General features: G+C 47.2%; 1 protein-coding gene across 1 annotated transcript in view; it reads left to right on the top strand.

Moving 5' to 3' along the window:
- Window positions 1-19,926, top strand: part of ATP9A (ATPase phospholipid transporting 9A (putative)) — a 116,558-nt gene that overhangs the window by 52,851 nt on the left and 43,781 nt on the right. Inside the window, exons 8-13 of the mRNA XM_031687693.2 lie at window positions 2,360-2,440; window positions 3,206-3,281; window positions 10,381-10,457; window positions 11,893-12,053; window positions 14,171-14,313; window positions 15,243-15,355. Coding sequence (XP_031543553.1) covers window positions 2,360-2,440; window positions 3,206-3,281; window positions 10,381-10,457; window positions 11,893-12,053; window positions 14,171-14,313; window positions 15,243-15,355 — 651 coding nt within the window. The remainder of the gene's footprint in view (window positions 1-2,359; window positions 2,441-3,205; window positions 3,282-10,380; window positions 10,458-11,892; window positions 12,054-14,170; window positions 14,314-15,242; window positions 15,356-19,926) is intronic.

Genomic DNA, 19,926 nt, shown 5'->3' with positions numbered 1-19,926 from the left:
ATAATCTCTAGAGTGAGGTGGGGGGGGAGCCAAAGAGTAAGTTTAATTGCAAGCCACGTGGGTTGGACGTGGCCTCTGGACTAGTTACAGAATCACAAAATGTAATTTAAACGCCCAGAGACTGACATGTCCTGTAGGCGGTCTGAACGGACCAAACAGAACACAGAAGTTCTTCTGGGCTTGTGGCCACGCTTATTAATGCTGCTCCTGACCACATCCTGTGAGGAGAAAGTTCAGTGTCCCAGTGGAGTTAACGGAGCCATACACGTGCCCACGGGACTAATGATTCCTCCTGGCCAGTCGGAAGTGAAGTAGCACCAGCATTATTACTATTTTTTAGACCAGGAATTCTGGTGAGTTTCTAACTGTGGTCAGGAGGTCGCTGCAGGCACCATTGTGCCCCTGAGATGGGGCTAATCCAGCAAGGGGGTTCTGGTTTTATCTGGGTGACATGTTCCACTTCCTGGTAAGATTCCTTCGAAGAAAGGACTGTGATCCTCAGCGTGGTTGGAGGCGCTCTCTTCAGGAGACAGCCTGGAAGAGTCTAGAATTGAGAGGCGCTGCTGTTCCTGCAGCGCGGAGCTCCTTCCTTGGTGTGCCCTCTGGAGGCATCACCCAGCTTCATAAACGTTCACCTGCTCCAGGCTTGCGCTGAGGTCCAGAGACAGATAAGATGCCACCATCTGTGCCACCAGGGAATTCTCAGCCTTAGGGACAGAAAGGGTCTGATTAGGGAGCAGCGTTTTGACAAAGTCATAGATGAAAAGAATGGTGTGGAAGGCTTCACCTGAGTCATACGTGAATATGTTCTTATTCATTCATTCATTCATTCATTCATTTATTTATTTATTTTTAAAAACTCACATTGTTTAGCGAGCTCTGCAGGAAAAAGTGAAACGTGCTGCTCGCAGCCTCTGCCCCAGAGCTTACCTTCTCCCCCGGGGCATCGTGTGAAGTCGGTGGTGACTTTCCGTGTCGTTTTTAGCACACTTCCTTACAAACGTACAACTGCACACTTGGTGGTGGAGTGTGGTTCCCACAGCTTTTTCTTTTCACTTTGTGTCCCTGGGCCTTTTCTTGTCAGTATGTAGAAGCCACGCTGCACGTGCATCTGCCTGCGGGGCCTCCTGGGTGGTGTGCAGGGAGCACAGGGCCTGCTGAGAGCGCGGCCGGTGGCCCCTGCTCCACTCCAGACCCTTGTTGCTAAGCAGCATCGTGGCCTGAATTTGGCCACTTCATTAGGTTTTCCCCAGTCTTTTTTTTATGGGGGCAGAAGACACACAAAATTTACCGTCTGCATTTTTAAGCAGACAGTTCGGTGGCGTGAAGGACTTTCACGTTGTTGCACACCCGCCACCGCCATCTCCATGGCTCCTCATCACGGAAGACAAAACTCTGTACCTGTTAAGCACCACCTCCCTTTCCCCTCTTCCCCCAGCCCCTGGCCACCACCATTCTCCTTCTGTCTCTCCGAATATGCCTGCTGTAGGTGCCTCAAGGCAGTGGGACCCTGTGGTGTCTGTCTCTCTGTGACTGGCTTGTTTCACTTAGCACAGTATCTTCACAGTTCCTCCGTGCTGTAGCCCGTGTCAGAATTTCCGTCCTTTTTAAGGCCGAGTGATAGTCTGTTGTGTGTACCGACCCTGTTTTTATCCACGCATCCATCAATGGACACTTGGGTTATTTCCACCCTTTGGATGGTGTGAATAATGCTGCTGTGAACATGGGTGTCCAGATATCTTTTTGAGACCCTGCTTTTGATTCTTCAAGTGGAATCACTGTTTACGTGGTAATCCTGTGTTTAACTTTTTGAGGAGCCATCATGCTGTTTTCCACACCATTTTGTATCCCCACCAGCAGTACGCAAGGGTTCCAGTTTCCTCTACGTCCTCACCAGTACTAATTTTTTTGTTTTTTGGACAGTAGCCATCCATCCTCATGGGTACAAGGTGTTTGTTCTTCACTTTTTCACCCCTCTGGCCTTTCCAAGGCTTTGCACAGGGTAGGTGCCCCATCGCCCTTTGTTGAATGAGTATTTTAACCGGTAGGAACAACTCTTGTAAAGCAGCCTACAGGGGACGGGGACCTGCACCCACAGTGATCTGTGGAAATGCTGGGCAAACGCAGGTCAGCGCAGAGTCTTCACTTCAGGGTCTTGGGCTGTCTTGGGATACGGTGGGCAGCGACTGCTAAGCTTACTGACTGGAAGGTTTCCCTCTGTTTTCCCACCTGCCCTGGGGGTTTTGAGAGCCTGTTTGGAAAATACACTTGCTTTTGAAAAATAGTGGGTGCTTCCTGAGGTCCCTTTAATCAGACACCGACTTTGTTTTGCCTCTGAAACGTCACTGTTGTCGAACAGGATCTCCTTCAGATTCGCTCGTACGTCTACGCGGAGGAGCCGAACATCGACATTCACAACTTCGTGGGTACTTTCACCCGAGTGAGTACTCTGGGCTTGACCCGGCGCCTGGCGTGGAGCGCGTGTCCGCGGGGAGGGCCTGCGGGGGGCTTGCCGGTCAGCCGGGGAGTAGCTTTACGCCAGGCGGGGTGCAGCTCCCTTAAGAAGGCCCCGCCTTGAAAACTGTCATGTGTTTCTTAGTAAAATCGACACACTGCGATTTTCTTCCAGCCTCTGCGCAGCTTGAATCACCTGACAGCTTCGAGCCAGGTGGTGTTAGAATCAGCGTTCACGCTGGTGTCCAAAAGCAGTTACTCCTTCCGTCTCCTTCACGTGAACCACGTCTGCTTTTATTCCCGCAAGTCCTGTCCACCATGGTTATAATTTTTAAGCTGCTCCTCAGCCTTTCAGAATAGAAATTAAATTTGGATTTGAATTGTTCCAGGAATCTGGGACAGTAGACTCATAGAACCCACGTTAAACGGTGTCTGCTCTTGCTCTGTAAGCCCTTAGACTGGCCAGCAAAGGGCTGTTTCTGTTTGGTTTCCTCTGCATTCTGGTTCTCACCTTGTAAAGCATTTCTTCAGTGTTTCTTAAGTCATGAACCAGCGTTTTCAGGTATTTCCACGGGGGTGAAAGGTCCATGGATGATGGTTTATGAGCTCGGCCCTTCTCTCCCGGCTGGGCTGGGGGTTTCCAAATGGGAGTCGTCCTCTCTTCCTGTCTTGAGAGGAGCAGGCTGGAAACTGCCAGCGGGTTCTCCCCAAACCTCCGTAGGTCAGCATGTGTCCATTTGGTCTTTTGCAGGAGGACAGCGACCCTCCGATCAGCGAGAGTCTGAGCATCGAGAACGCGCTCTGGGCTGGCACGGTCATCGCGTCAGGTACGGCGCCCTTTGGGAGAATATGTTAGCAATTTGCCAAGGAAAGAAAATCGTTTGTATAATGAGAATAATCATCTGTCAGTTGGGAAAATTAGTTGTCAGTCAAATGGTGTTTTCCACTTGCTCCTGCGCCTCCAGGGAGTTAAGCTGACATCTGATCGCCCCTCGGGCCCTTGGAGACTTTGGGCGGACAAGCCGCTCTGGCCCGTGGACTTTGCCACAGCGCCCATTCTGCCAATAGCCCTTAATTGCCACTCCAGATTGACGTCCTAATCTGTACCAGAAACTGGATCAGCCTGCTCGTTCTGGCTGGAAGCTGTGTCCCTGGGGACTGCCCAGCCCGTCCTGCTGGAACAGGGGCCCAGGAGGGGGCTGTAGGCCTGAGCTGGGTCCTCAGTGTTTCAAGACTCCACACTAACGTGGAGATTGCCTAAGTCCGTGGACTCCACAGCCGAGTTTGCACAATGGCCTGTTGGGGTGCAGGAAGAAAAGGTTCGAACACTGGGGTGGAACTGAGCTGAAGGGGGTCCAGGGGCTGAGCCTGGTCTGCAGCGCTGGGGTTGACACCAGGGGGGCCGCCCATCTGCCCAGCACGATGCCGGGCCCCTCACGTGTGTTCCGCGTTCCGCTCGCCCTCCCAGCGGCGCCACGCGGGCTTGTGCGCATATTATGCCCATTCTGCAGGCGAGGAAACTGAGCCTCCTCCAGTGAGGTTAAAGTAACTTGCCTGAGGTCACACAGCAGATGAGAGGCAAAGATGGGGCGTGAACCCAGAGACTTGGCCTCAGAAGCAGAACTCACTATGCAGCTATCATTATTATATCACATTTATAATTATATATTATTATTAACTTACAATTCCACTGCTGACACCTTTCTGTCTTTACTGTGGGAGGAATCAATTTTTTCCCTTTTCAAGCATGCTCTCTCTCTCTCCCTCTCCTACCAGCCCATTTTCCTCTGCTTGATGCTGCTTTGTGGCTCTTTAGTACCAAAAAAAAAAAAAAACCCCAAACTCTCAATCGGGATGCTGTTTGGCAAGGAAAGCAGTGACCAGCTCAGATCCCACAGACTCAATGCAAATAGACAGGGATGACTGCTCCCTCGAGGCTTTTTGCCTTTCCCTTTCCACTGCTGGCCTGTATTCGCACCACAATCTGGAATGTTCTCAGTTACTTGGTGACTAAAGAAGTGAGAAATTGGTCCTTAAGATTCCACACAGGCCACTGCTCACTGGCCACACCAAGGCCACGGCCACACAGCGCAGGCAGCAGCCCCTCCACCCCTGCCTCTCCCGGGCCACTCTCCCCCCAAATCTCCCTGAGCTAGTTTCTCTTCCCCACCAGTTTTCTCCACTTTGAAATCATTAGCTAACAAGTAATTAGTTATTCTTCTTAATCTTTAATAACTTGGGTTGAAAAAGAATTTTTTCAATGTGCGTTTTGCAGATTATCGGGAAGGTGGGCCATCTTTGCCTGCATGTGTTTTGTTTCTTCTTTTGTCAGTTACGTTTTTGTCCTTTAGTCATTGTTCTGTTGTGGTTCTTATCTTTTCCTTAATCATTTGTAAGAGTTTCTCATTTCTAATGCCTAAACCTCATATCCTTTTTCTCCCATTCCATTCGTCATCTGTTTTTTTTTTTTCCCTTTTTTGAAGTTTCTTTTTTTTTTATTGACATACAGTTAATGTACAATATTATAGAAGTTTCAGGTATGCAACATAGTGATACAGAATTTTTAAAGGTTAATATTTCATTTGTAGTTACGATAAAATGTTGGCTTTATTCCCTGTGTTGTACAGTGTACCCTTGTAGCTTATTTATTTTATACATAGTAGTTGGTACCTCTTAGCACCCTCCTCTTCTCTGCCCCTCCCCACTTCCCCCTTCCCACCCGTGACCACTAGTTCTCTGTTACCTGTGAGTCTGTTTCTCTTTCGTTAAATTCACTAGTTTTATTTTTTAGATTCCGTATGTATGTCATCTGGCTTTTAAAAAACTTTTGTGGTGTATTTAATATTCAGGAGTTAAAAATACTGTTTTATGGGTCTCCAGTCTGTTAGGGGGTAAATGGTGTCTTGTTATTAATTGTTTTCACTTTTATTTCTTTAGCTGTGAGTGGCGGAACGTCTTTCCAGGTGTGAGCCGTTTCTTAATATTTTGGTCCATCAGTTTGCCGTCTGGGTTCTTTTTGTTGTTAGCTCGGAAGAATGCTCTCCAGAAGAAGGAGTATCAGATGATCATCTCTTACGTGCCACGAGCATTTTCCCACAGTCCCTTGCCTGTCTTGTGTTTTTGTCTGTGATGTGCTTTGTTTGGTTGGTTTTTCCAGGTAGAAATTCTCAGTGTTGGTGTTGTCACCATATTGAGCCGGAGGGTCTCTGCCTTGTGCGTTTCCGTTCTCGTGGCACACTTCCCTCCTCTGAGTCACACTCTGGTGACCTTACACATGCACCTTCACCAGTACCGTGTTGTTTGACTTTTACATTTTTGCCGATTTGAAGGACATTGAATAAATATCTAACATATTGATGTGGCTTTAAAAAATAATCTGTGAAGTTGAACATCTTCCTTTGTGTTTAGTTTACTTGCGTTAAAAAAAAACTCTGTGCAAATTGCCAGTTTATGCCTCGTGCCCATTCTTCTCTTTGATGGGCTCATTTAAAAACATGACTTCTACACTCTACACCATCAGGCTCTCATCCGTCTGTTTGTCATCTTAATTGCAGTTACCATTCCCCAGTTGATCTCATTCACGTTTCGGCACGAAGGTTTAACTTTTTATATAGTCAGACCTACCGACGCTTTTTTCTTTACGGTTTCTGGTTTTTGTGACATGCTGAGAAAAATCTTCGCTGCTCTAAAATTATAAATGTACACCAGTGTTTTCTTTGGAGTGTTTAATGTGGTTTTAGATGAAAATATTGGCTCTAGCTGGAATGCATCGTGGTTTAAGGAGTGAAGTTAGGACAAATAACTAGCGAAGGGGGTCTTCCTTCGGCTCCAACCGCGGCTCCAGACACTTGGACCGATTTGTGCTGGTGGCTTGGTGTGAAGCCACAGCCTGATGGGGACTGGAGACGGAGCACAAGCTGGCACTCACTTTGGGCTGGAGAACATCCTGTGATACACGCCTGTGTCTTCAGGTGGATCAGAGGGAGGTGCTGAGGAGGTCAGAACAGGTGGGGTTAAAACCCGGTTGTGTGCACCTGGCACCGGCAGGACTGAGGTCGGGGATACTGGGGATGTGCCCGTCTCCTCGCCGGGCTGTGCCGTGAACGGTACACACTTCCCTTTTTGCACTCAAGGTAGTGGTTGCCCTTGGGTGAGTCAGGGTAGGGGTGACTGACGATTAGTTTGCTCGGCACTTGTTTTGATGATGTTAATATTTCCATAAGAAATACACGTGCACGTGTCTGTTTGGTTTTCGTTCTGGTGATTTTCTTCTCTCTTTCCTACTTTCTTTCTTTCCATGCAGCACATCTTTATTTAGCACCTTCTCGTGACAGCGCCAAGCTCCGTTGCTAGGTCTGGTGCTGTGGTTTCCCAGGGGATCCTTGTGCCCACCTTCATGGGTTTATACATTACTCTCAGCTTAATACAGACGGCAGACGAGATGGGAGGAAGGAGAGTTCTGTGATTTCCTCTGAAACCAGTGAAAAGGGAAGGTGCTTTCGTGAGGACGTGAAGAATTCTGAGGTGGAGGGGATGAGTTTGAAAAGGCTTGTCAGCCTGAATGTCAGAGGTTAACAATAGTGAGTCTTGTTCGTCTGGTACTTTTTACTTTTGCTGCCATTCTCTTGCTTTGATCTCACAACATGAAATGAGGACATTTAATGGAATGAAGAATTGTGTCTCAGAGAGGTTAAGCAACTTGCCTAAGGTCACACAGCCCTGAAGAGATCATCTCCTGGGAGGGGGAGAATGGAAGGTGAATTGGGATCTTGAAGATGGGAGAAAAGATTTCAGACGGTTCATCAGAAATGTGCTCTGCAGTTAAAACATGCATTTTATCACTTGTTTGAATTCTTCTCTTTGTGCTTGGTGATGTAGGAAGACAGGGAGAGAGCTGTGATTCCAGTGATTCAGTGGCACTGCCTCCCATGCCCTTCAGTGGGCGTATGTTTTGGAGGGAGATTGAGGAGCTGGGCAGTTAACATTTTCCTAGCTGACCTCAGTTTCCCCTACTTCTCACCCAGTAGACTGCTGACTGCACTCTGATTCTAATGCAAACGCAGAATTAAGTGCGAGCTGTTTTCTTCTGTTGCTCAACTAGAAAAACAGCCATCAGGCGTACTCTTAATTATATGAGATTTCACTTTTTAATTCCCTTTAGAATCTAACTCTTGTGTCTTGGTCACTCCACTGTTATCAGTTGGAAGTTTAAAGAAGAAGAAAGCTTGCCAGGCGATGCTAAGGGTCCAGCTGCATTGGCTGGCATCAGTTTGTAGAGGATGCAGTTACCATGGTGACCCCACACAGTGCTGCTAGGCTGAGGAGTCACTGGGGCGGTGATAGGAAAGGGATGGGGAGGCAGATAGTGGGGGTGCTTGGCAGAGAAGGAGCCTGGATGTTACAGACTTCAGTCCTTCTCAGACTCCGTGGAGAGGGAACGGTTTCTTGCTCCACTTCCCCCACGCTCCAGTCTGTAGCAGATGGATCTGTGTGGCCCTGCTGTGTGTCACCAGCACGCAGGTCACACCACGTGTGCCTTGCCCCGTGAGTCTGGTAATGCCCAGCTGGTTTATACCCTGTTCCTCGGGGCTTGTCCTTGGATCACACACTTGAACGTCCCAGCAGCATCTACTTGCTTGCTTACCTTGTTGCGAATGAGGAACAAAGGAGTCACGGTGTAGTTCTGACCCAGCTGCACACAGCCGTGGAGAGTTCGGAAGGACTTGTGAAGTTCCTGACCACAGCAGCTTGGCTTGGTGGAGATGCTGGCTGGCGGGATGGAGAGGATGCCGCGGTCTGCAGGCGGCAGAGGGCGAGAGTGAGGAGGGTGGTGGGGACAAGGAGGGACCGCAGGAGTGACAGCAGAGGAAGCAGGGGCAGAGGTCTGGGGGTGAAGGGGCTTGGGTCAGGTGGTCTTCAAGGTCTGGGTGGGGACTGTGATGAGCGGGGCCAGGCTAAACGGAGTGTCTGTGCTCACCACCTGCTGCGAACAGGGTGAGGACTACAGACCCAGCGGCATCAGATCTTCCAATTTTCCAGAATAAGCCAGAACCTCTTTTTTATATGAAAGCTCCTGTGTTTAGAAGTTGGCTACAAATTATAAACCTTTAAAGCCCCGGGCAGACCTAACCAGTGCAGCTCTGTGGGCTGCCGGTGGGCGTGCTGCCGCCTTGGGTGACTGAGGCCGGGCTCTGCATCTCCTGGAGGCAGTTTTGGCCTTGAGCACAGAGAGGTGTTGGGGGATGGCTGTTTACAGCAGCCTTTAGAGGCATTGAGACTGGCCAGTGCTGGACAGGGGACACTCCCTTCAGGGGCCCCTGTCCTGGACCCTCTTGAGCCCTGGTCATCAGGGTTGAGACCCACCCCGGAGTGAGTGCAGTGGCCTGCAGCCACCCCTGCTCAGCCCAGGCTCGGCTCCCACTGTCGGACCATCTGCCGCGGGGCCGGGCCTGCGCTCACTGGAGCCTGCCATCTGCCCGGGAGCCTGCTCTCGCCGACCTGCCATCTGCCGAGAACCTCTCTGGAAGGGAATCACATTGTGCAGAACACTGTGTGCGTTAAGTTGTGGGGACCTCAGTGTCTCCACCCAGGGCTCTTTGTCCAGGAGACACGGCCCTGGCACCTCCTGTGGGGTTGGGCTCGGTTCCCACCTCTGTTTCAGCCTCCCCGAGTGTTTTGGTACAGCCCTCTGAGGGCGGCACTCCGAGAGCCAGGGGCCAGAGGAGAGAAGCTTAGGGGTTTTCTTTATCTTTATCCGGCGGAGACCAGCTCGTCTGTATTCCTCGGGTCTTTCCTGAGAGCTTGGTGGGCTGGCCCTTCTCTTGCTTCAAGCTTCTGCTCAGATGTTCTCAACTCAGAGACTGTGTCCCTGCCCGCCCAGTACATACCAGCAGCCTCCCCAGTCCTCTCCTGTCTTCCTCTGCTTGTGTCACGTGCCGCGCTCCGTGATTACCCAGGGTCTTGCTTTCTTTCTCAGTTGTCCGTCTCCCCCACTGTGTGGAGCGTCTTCCTGGCACACACTGAAAAGGGGAGACAAAGGTACGTTTCTGACAGATTATCGCCAATCCTCCCTCTAAATCAGGCTATTCCAGTTTACACCCCGGCCAGCATCATGCATGACAGAGTCTAGTTCCCCGCCTCTTGGCTGACCCTGGATGTTCTCAGTTTTTTGGATTTCATTGCAGTAGGATAGGCTTAAAAATGGCCATTCGTTGATTATCCCTTAGGTTAGGCACCTTTTCTAATGTTAATTGGCCATTTGTGTTTCTTCTAGGAACTCTTTACAAGGATTGCTGTCTTTCATTATTGTGCTGCAGGCAGGGATGGAGCGGGAAGTTCTCAGGAACGAATTGTCATCTAGACAGACATCCCCCAAGTGTGCTCGTTACACCCCAAATCTGAAAGGAATCACTTAGCGGGAAGAACGTGCCCTACTGAGAGGGGTGTGTTCACTAGGCCATGAAGTTTAGGAAGTTCTAGGCACCCCTGGAAGCTCTCAGGTCAGTGGCATAAAGGGCAGAGCGTTGCTCCCCCACCTCTTCTGCTGTCAGAGGCTGTCGGACCCCAGAGACCAGCACTGACCAGTAGAACTCTTAGCAATAGTGGAAGTGCTCTGTGTCTTCCCTGTCTGCGTGGCGGCCACTAGCCTTATGTGACTGTTGAACCGGAAATGTGGCCAAGTGAAAATGGGCAACTGTGTTTCATTTAATTTCAATTGAGTTTAACTGTGAGCGGCCACACGTGGCTGGGGGCTTTGATCTCGTCGGTGTGGACGGAGATCTTGGTTGGCCCCGGCGTAAACTTGGGGACATTCTCATGGTGTGGGTGCTGGAGTGACAGGATGTCTTCTCAGGCGGGTCAGACTCCTCTCTGTAAGCCTGCTTGTCTGGACTAACGATTCTTTGGGTCGTGTTTTTCTCGTTTTAGGTACTGTTGTGGGTGGTGTTCTTTACACGGGGAGAGAGCTCCGGAGCGTCATGAATACCTCAAATCCTCGAAGTAAGGTGTGTGCGCGGTCTCGGGGTGTGCTTCCTCGCCAGAGCTTCCTGACCTGATGTCGTTTGAGAAGGGGTGTTGGTGGGGTGAGGCGCTAGATTTAAAAACGGGGGGCACTTAATGGTATGATTTCATTTATACAAAGTTACCATCTTTTCCCGTGTGTATGTGTGTGTAGGTGTGTGTATCTGTAAATATGGGCGCGTGGTGAATGTGTGTCCCTGTGTGCCGGCAGCCCTCGGAGATGCTGTGGACGGGTTCCACGATGATGACAATGAAACAAGTCACATGAACGTTTTGGTTTCCCAGTGCATGGGGAAGTTGTGTTTACACTGTACTCTTGTCTATGAAGTGTCCAGTAATAGCCTTATGTCTAGAAATTTAAAGGGTGTACATACATTGATTTAAAAGTACTTCATTGCTAAAAATGTTAAACACCATTTGGTGACACAGGGTTGCCACAAACCTTCGACTGGTGAAAAACGCAGGTAAAGGTGGAAGCACAGTTAGACGAGGGCTGCCTGTCTCTGGCACATGGAAGTTTTAAAAGCTTTCAAAGTGGACGGCTGAGCCTGTTTGCCGTGTTCTGTGCTCCCCAGCCTGTGAGCACGGGGGCTGCTACAGCCTCGCCTTAGGGAGGAGGAGCGTCCCGGGGAAGTGCCATGCGCTGGCCGGGCTGCGTAGACCCGGATTCAGACCCACGCTGGGCTGAGCGAGTGGCCGCGGCATGGGGTGCGGAGTCAGCTCTGCGGTCTGCCTCGTTGCCCCGTGATGCCCACTTCTCACCGTGACCCTCTCCGGTTTCTAATGGTCAGAAAATTGCAGAAGGGTCTCCTTTGTAGGTACCGTGACCAAATACCCGCTGTCTCACCCCACCGTCACAACTGCCGGTAATGACCATCGTCACACCTGTAAATGTCACTTATTGGGTGTTTCAGCTTTATCTGGGGCCATGTTTCTGCAGTTATGGGTTTCACATGCTGGTTCCTTTTAAAAAAACACATTAAAATATGTAATTGTCAAAATAATAATGTTCATTAATGCAGCACCTAAAAATCAGGTACCACCAGTGCTGTCTGTGTGCCCTGAATTTCCAGACAACATGGAATCGGGGTGAGGTGCAGCGCTCTGGGTGTGGGATGCGGCCCTTTACAGGCTGCTGTGCAGACGGTACAGGCCAGGCAGTGCACGGCACCACCAAGGACGGCAGCAGCCTGTTGCTTCTGTGTTTCCAAGACAAAATCTTAAGTCATTAAGAAAAAATCGAAATCAGAGCTCGTTGCAGTGCCTTGGGTGTCTGTAGCCGTGGGGCCCAGGGTTTGCAGCCAGAGACCGGGCCCCCACTGTCTCAGCAGGCAGAGGTGTCTGGGGGGGGGCGGGTCTCCGGGCGGGCTAAGGGTTGTACCACTAATCAGAAGCGTCATTCTGTGCGTTGTCCCACAGATTGGTCTGTTTGACCTGGAAGTGAACTGCCTCACCAAGATCCTCTTTGGGGCTCTGGTGGTGGTGTCGCTGGTCATGGTCGCCCTCCAGCACTTTGCCGGGCGCTGGTACCTGCAGATCATCCGCTTCCTCCTCTTGTTTTCCAACATCATTCCCATCAGGTGAGCAGAGAACTGGGTTTGATGTTTTCTCCTGCCTGTTCATTTGAAGATCATGGTTTTGTGGTTTTGAGAAGTGGCTGGTCCCTTTGTAGAGTGACGACCAGGAACAGTCAGGGTTGGGAGTGTGGGCCACGCTATGCGGCTGGAGCATTGTACAGGCCCGTCCCTCCCTGCATCATCTGGTCTTGAATTACTCTGTGCTCAAAAGCCTGCCTTGGCTTGCTCAGTCCACACGAGATGGGCCATTTGGATTTCCTCTCATCTGCCAGCTCCAGGAGGCTGGTGGTGGCTGTTGGGGGTGCTGTGTTAAGAAGGATTCTGAGCCTGAGTCTAAGTTCATTGTGACTGATTAACAGTGGAAGCTTCGTGGCACATGCCAGACAATTGTTTGCCTACCACATCTGAAGGCTGAATAAATGGTTAAAGAAATAACATAAGTAATAGATTGTCATAGAAAAAAAAGATTCACAGTAGCAAAAGAATAAAATAAACGCCACCCCTAATCTCACAACTAAAGGATAATTGTTACTATTTTGGGATATATATATTGTCTAGATTGCTTTCTATTTTAGAAAAAAGGAGATTTTGCTCTACGTAAAAATCTGTCCCTGCCCCCACTCTCTTTTTAACTGGATGTGTTGCAGATAACTTTTCATATCAAATATCTTTACACACCATCATTTATTAGAACTGTTCTAGTATATACTCTGTGTGTAATGATTTATTTAGACCCGTATTGTTGGATACTTGTTTCTACTTTTTCCCCCATAATAAATGAACAGTAAATAATTGTTAAAATAAGCCAGATCTTTTCCTGCGCACTTGTAGTGCCTATAAAGTCTCTTACACTTGATATATTGCCCTGTATTCTGTCTTGCTCTTTTGTGTATTTACATCATCCCAGATAGACTTTGTCTTTTTCCAAGGGCAGAGATTTGGCTTTGGTACAATAGTATGACTAGCACAGGGAGACTGGCTCCTGGCCAGGGTGCTCTGAGTGATGGTTTCAAAGAATAAAGAGGTCTAATTTATTGCTAGCAAAAAAGCGTTTGTGCTGTGATGTTACATGTAATTGTAGTCTTTAAAGTTCTGTCTACACCATGATGGAACGTGAGTGAATTGAATCTTCGTGTGGCCTGTGGCTAGTCAGCAGTTAGCCATTTGATTGGTTTATAGGATTATGAATGAATTTGATGATTTCTTTTTATGTTTTGCAATAAAATAATATTTTAAAATGAGTATGACGCATAAAATGGAGTATTATTCAGCCTTAAAACGGAAGGAACTTCTGACACATGCTGCAACATGGATGAACTCTGGAAACATTATGCTAAGTGAAAGAAGCCAGACACAAAAGAACAAGTCATGAATGATTTTTACAAAATGAAGTTCCTAGAGTCATCAGATTCCTAGAGACAGAGAGTAGAATGGTGGTTGCCAGGGGCTGGAGACAGGGAGATGGGGAATTACTATATACTGGGTATGACATTTCAGTTTGGGAAAATGAAAAAGGTCCAGAGAAAGATGGTGGTGATGGTCACATGATAATGTGAATGTACTTAATGTCACTGAAGTATGCCGTTTAAATGCTTTAAGTGGAAAATACTTTAAATGGTAAGCTTTATGTTATGTATATTTTACCAAAATTTAAAAAATGGAAAGTATCAAAAATATATTAGCACAGAGGACTAGTAATTTTTTTTTTAAAGTAAGGCTTGGAGGAGGGTGTAGCTTAGTGGTAGAGTGCATGCTTAGCATGCACAAGGTCCTGAGTTCAATCCCCAGCACCGCCATTAAAATAAATAAGTTAACCTATTTACTCCCCTCCACAAAAAAAAAATAATAATAAAAAAGTAAGGCTAAAACAACTACCTTTTCATTATTTTAAATTTTCATATTTTATTTTGGCCCATTAAAGAATGCTTTCATGTGAATTTGATAGTGGTGTAGACTTCCTGTTAAATCTGTGGATTCAGCCCCAGCCGTGTGCTTCTGTTGGGTGTGATTCTAGATCTTATGGCACCGATGAAGTGTGTTTAGAGTCCTTGTTTACAAACAGAGCTATGAACAGTCTGTGGTCTATCCTGTTAACCTGTTTGCTCTGGTTTTCTGCCCAGTCTGCGTGTGAACTTGGACATGGGCAAGATCGTGTACAGCTGGGTCATCCGCAGGGACTCAAAAATCCCCGGGACGGTGGTTCGTTCCAGCACGATCCCCGAGCAGCTGGGGAGGATTTCCTACTTGCTCACAGACAAGACAGGTGAGTTTTCTGGGGCCTTCACAGGATTCAAGGTCAAAGAAGGTGCGTGGAGTCTCCTTCTAAGGTGTTAGAGATGTGTGCTGCTGCTGTTTCGTCTTCTTCATCTTTTGATGAAGGTCGACTACCTGGTGATGACAGTGTTAGCAGCAAAGCCTTACTTGGTACTAATGATGTGGGAAAGTCTTCTGGGTGTTTGGATACAGTTACTTACTGAATCCTCCCCCTGACCTTGTGAGTTAGGTGGTTAAGTGACTTGTGAGAAGCACATAGTGGCAGAGGCAGGCTTTGAACTCAGGCTTCAAGTCCTCACCTCGTAGCCACACCCCCAAATGCTGCTCCACTATTTAGCATCTGTCAGGTGACGAGGTTATCATAGTGGTTGAGAGCAGATGGGGAGACCTGGATTTAAGCTTCGTCTCTACCATTTAATGAGCATGGGATGAAAGGGAGTCTGTTGCAAGGATTGGGGAAACCAGAGAAAAAGAAGAACCAGGGACGTTCTGGCTGTGTCAGCATCAGGACCCCTGGGGTGCTATCTTGTCTCCACTTGTCTTCCATCCACATGTGTCTGTCTGCTCCGGGTTTAGATTCCTTTAGGTGAAAATCGGTTTGGCCTCCCATATGCCACATGCCACTCTCTTGACCAATGGAATGAGTCAGGCACCCTGACTGACACTCCCTCTGGACCATCCCAGAGAACAAGGGTCATAACTCCCCCTAGAAACCTGGGACGCTATTCTCAAAAGAAAGTCCAGGATTCTGGGCCAGCAAAATACCACAGGCGTCTGCTCCAGCAGGAGTAGTACTGAAACCAGCGTGTGACACATAGCAAACTCTCAAAAGAACAAAACTCAACAGCTGTCATGACTGTTCATGATAACAAAAGCCCCAGGATGTCGGCACAGTTACTCATTTGTCTTGTGTTTCAGGAACTCTTACCCAGAACGAGATGGTTTTCAAACGGCTCCATCTAGGCACCGTGGCCTACGGGCTCGACTCGATGGATGAAGTACAAAGCCACATTTTTAGTATTTACACTCAGGTAAAGCCTTCTGTTTCCTTACCCAAAATAGTTGTTTCACATTGACTAACGCTTGTATTGAGAAGAACTCAGAATGCCATGTGATCCACCACCATTAAAAGCATGCACTTCAGTGGCTTTTTTGTGTATTCACAGAGTTGTGTAACCATCACCACAATCAATTTTATCTTCATCCCCCCCTAGAAAGAAACCCAGTTTTCAGGAGCGGTCACTCCTCACTTCCTCCTGCCCACCTTTCCTTCCAAGCCCCTGACATTCACGAATTCTTCACACTTTGAATAAACCCGCGGTTGAAGTTTCCCCCCATCTTCTTCATCCCTGGGGTTAAGCTATTGAAATACTGATGCATATTGGGGGGAAACATAAGAAAATAATCGTTTTCCAATAACTGGTGTTGGAAAGAGCTTTGAGAACCTAATGGTTGGTTTTACTTCAAATTTACAAACATGTTTATTTTTCCCTTCTCGCCAGTTATGAGCCAAAGCAGCAATAATTAATGGGCTACTTGTGAAGTAATTACTATGTTGCTGATTTAGCTCCTCGCCTCTTTTCAGCTCAGCAGCCTTGTGGAAGAAATGATCAGAGATGATGTTCAGTTTATCTGCTCCTGCTTTTTTTCTCCTGCAAAGTTTTTCAAAACCAATCTTTTTTTTTTTTTTTAAAAGAAAGATACAACTTGTAAGTGTCCTAAGTTTCCTATAAAGTTAGACCAGTGGGTCCTCACCTTGGCTCCTCATCAAAATTACTGGTAATGTTTTAAAAACAAACAGAATAAAAACAGAACAAAAAACACTGACTTAGGCCTGATACCCTCGAGGTTTGACTCATTAAGATGAGGGGAGAGCCTGTGCTCGCACCTGCATACTTAGCATCGCTGCCCGTGGCTCATGAGGACGGTGTACCCGCCATCCCGACGTTCTTCCTGAATCCCCTGCAGTTGCTTCTCTAAGATGTTCTTGTCTTAGCTGGCACCACTTCCATTTACCCTGAGAGCTCTGTCCACGGTTTTGGGAAATGCCCCTGCTTCCTGCCCCATCGCTGCCTGCCTTCGGTCACAGGTGCATTGCCCCCAGGTCACCTGCTGGGCCCCTCCCCTTCACCCCAGGAGCACAGGATAGCCTGGGATTGGCTGCCCCCCCCCCCGGGGGCCTGTGGCTTCCAGTGTGGTCCAGCCTTGGCTTCCATTCCTGCCCCTGCGCCCTCCTGCTCACCACGTGACACCACTGCCTGCAGCAGGGTGAGCCACCTCATTTCTGTGTCTTGGGATATTTTCTCCTCTGAACCATCAACCCCAGTGCCTTCCGGGCTCCTGCTGAGGGGTGGCTGTGTGGATTGCCATGCTTGTCAGCACCTGGCGGGGTTGCCTCCCTCCCTGTCAGCCCCGTCTCAGCCGTGCTGGCCCTCCGATGGTTATATTAGACAGCTTCATAGAATGAGGTGTGTACCCCCGACAGGAGGCACACCCTTGCCCATTTTGGTTGGTATTTTTAAGAGCTTGTGGTATTTACAGAAGCCACCCTCTCTTGGGATAATTGTATTGTGCAGCTTTTGTGGTCCGTTTTTGGTTTGCAACAGATAATGCTCTTTGTAAAAAGTTTAAAGTCAGAAAACAACATTTCTTACCGTGAACTCTTAACTCATAACCCTCCCTTTGCAGAAGCTCATAAATTGATTTGCCCATCCTGGCCTTGGGTTTAAAACAGCTCGGTGTTACAGGGATAAATTGAAGCTGTGTGCTTCCTTCTCTCATGATGTCTAAAAACCGTGCAGTAAACGCATGAATACTTTTGCGATGACAAGTATGAAGGCTTTCCTGTGTTTTTTTTTAGACAGCTTTATTGATTTATAACATACATACCATAAAATTCAGCCATATTAAATGTACTTAGTCAATGATGTTTTAGTAAATTTACTGAGTTGTGGAACCATCACACTCTCCAATGTTAGGTTATACCCACCACCCTAAAATGATTCTCCTGAGCTTGTAACAGTCATCCCTCTGACCTTTAGAGTTTAATAATGAGGTTTTCTAACAGCGTTTCCTGAAGTGGAGGATTTGGAACTCCTGGATCAGGTCACCTGGGACAGAGTCAGAACCTCTAGGAGTAGTGCCTGGACCTACAGTTTTTTGGGTTTTGTTTTTTTTTTTCTTTTTAATTTTTAAATTAAAAAAAAGTTGTTTTTGGTGGGGGAGGCAATTAGGTTTATTTATTTATTTAGTGGAGGCACTGGGGCTGGAACCCAGGACCATGTGCATGCTAAGTATGCGCTCTACTACTGAGCTCTCCCCTCCCCCCTGGACCTACAGTGATTCCAAAGTGTAGCAAGAGTTGGAGAACAGCTACTGCGCATATGAGGTTTGCCCTTGTTGTTCAGAACATCAGCACTGAGTTTGCAGGATGACCCATTGGGGTGCAAGAAGAAAGGACTAGAGTGTGTATTCACTTCTCATTTTTATCGTCAAAACTAAAGCAAAGTGTCCACCTGACTAACAGCACTGAGACTGACCCAGGGGCCCTCCTTCCATGTCTCAGACGAGCGCTTGTCAGGTGCGGCCTTGAGGTGCTCTGCGGAGGGCGGAGGAATTCTACGACTGTTTGTTTCTGGGACATTGAAATACAGAGTGCATTTTATGGGCGTCCAGGTGACCGGTTTTAGGGATGTTGTTTAACTGAGTTAACCTCATAAAGAGGGCAGGTGGCTTTACAAGATTCCTGCAGGGAAACTCCAGGTGATTAATACAAGGCCAAGCCAACCACAAGAAAATGGCCAACGTTTATGTAATGAGGTGAACCCACAACAGGCTAAGGAGATGTGATGATTTTTTTTCCTCTGACTGACTTCTTTATTTATTGGCACCTTTGAAAAATTGAGATACAGCTCGCAGACCATAAAATTTACCCTTTATAAAGGGTACAGTTCAGTGTGTTTTTTAGCGCATTGTCAGCATCGTGCAGTCATCACCTGCTATCTAATTTCAGAACCTTTTCATCACCCCAGGAAGGAACCCCCATCTCCTAGACTCCCACCTCTCACCCAGCCTCTGGCAACCACTAGTCTGTTTTTTTTTTTTTTTTTTTTTTTATGTCTGTGGGTTTGCCTATTCTGGACATTTCAGATAAATGGAATCAGTCAGTACCTTTTGCACCTGGCTTATCTCACTTGCCATAATATCTCCAAGGTTCTTCCAGGTTGTAGCTTGTGTCAGGCCTTCGTGCCCTGGTGTGAGTGAGGAGCAGATGTGGCAATTTGAAACGTAATTTTAAATCTGTAATTCCCAATGCCCCTTACCCTGAGTGTGTGTTTTGTTATTTTGAGATACTAGCTAGTTCTGTGAATAATGCTGTTTTCATTTTTATCGTATCATTTTAGAATTTTTTTATAATGCCCAATACAATATTTATACAAAATGAAATACATGTGTGTAGAAGGTACTTACATTTTTTCTCAACGTGCTCAAAATATTTTGAGACAACTAGTCTGTATTACTTGGACTGTGTAGTCATTGTTTTATTTTACTCCCCTTCGCAAGTGGAAATACCTTTATTTAACTCTTGTTAACATATATGTCCCTGAAAAAAATGAATGACTGTGGAGAGGGGGAGCCTCATGACATCCTGTTGCAGACAACACCCAGATGCGCGCTTCTGCGTGGTCTTCTAGGCTGATCTGCACGTGTAAACTCACAGCTTTCCGAAAAACAGTCGGCATTACTTCACATGTGTTGATCTGTGAACTGTGGTTTTTTTCACGTAGTATTCTGTCTCTGATGCTGTTTCAGGATTTGTGAGAGTTGGAATTGACAGCATTTTTCTTCCTTTTTCATAAGGATATTGGTGAATGTGTGAGTTTGTGCTTTACTTTCCTAAAGGAGACACGTATGTGCTGGATGCGTTCAGTTTGTCAGGACTTAGACTGCGTCCCGTACAGGGCGCGTCTTGTTTCCTGCGTCTGTGGGAAACACAGAGACAGTTATGTTTTCTTGAGGAAGGATTTTTTTTTTCTGTGTTTTTTTCTGGGACACAGAGCTTACTTTGTTTTACTCATTTAAAAAAACTTGTATAGTTTTTTAGGATCTTTTTTTTTCTGCAGAAAAAATAAATACTATATATAAATACAAAGAGAAAAACATTGAAATCACCTATAGTCACATCACTCAGACATAACCAGTGTCAACACCTGAGTGTAGAGAATGCCAAGGTCTTTCTCTGCCTTTGTGTGTCTGTGATGTGTGCTTTGTTTCTCTGTTTTTTATTTTTCTTTTCAATAAGAAAGCGTCATAATTTTTGTAATTCTTTTTAACAAAGTTGAGCATCAGAATTGCATGTAAAGTTTAAAATTACATAGATATGCCTGGGCCCTACTTTAAGTGTTGAGGGCCCAAGCATATATATTTCTTAAAATCTTTTATCGGTTATGCAGACAATAATTTCTGGCTGAGAACCGCTGTTAGAATAACACTATCCAACTTTTTTCTTTCACTCATGTTGTGATAATTGTTAATGGTTTTTATAATAGGACCGGGATTGAGGGGGTTAAGGAGCATGCATCGAGGGAGCAAAATGTATTGA

The sequence above is a fragment of the Vicugna pacos genome, chromosome 19 (genome assembly GCF_048564905.1).
Source record: "Vicugna pacos chromosome 19, VicPac4, whole genome shotgun sequence".
Classification (NCBI taxonomy): Eukaryota; Metazoa; Chordata; class Mammalia; order Artiodactyla; family Camelidae; genus Vicugna; species Vicugna pacos.
This window is presented reverse-complemented; position numbering and strand designations above follow the sequence as displayed.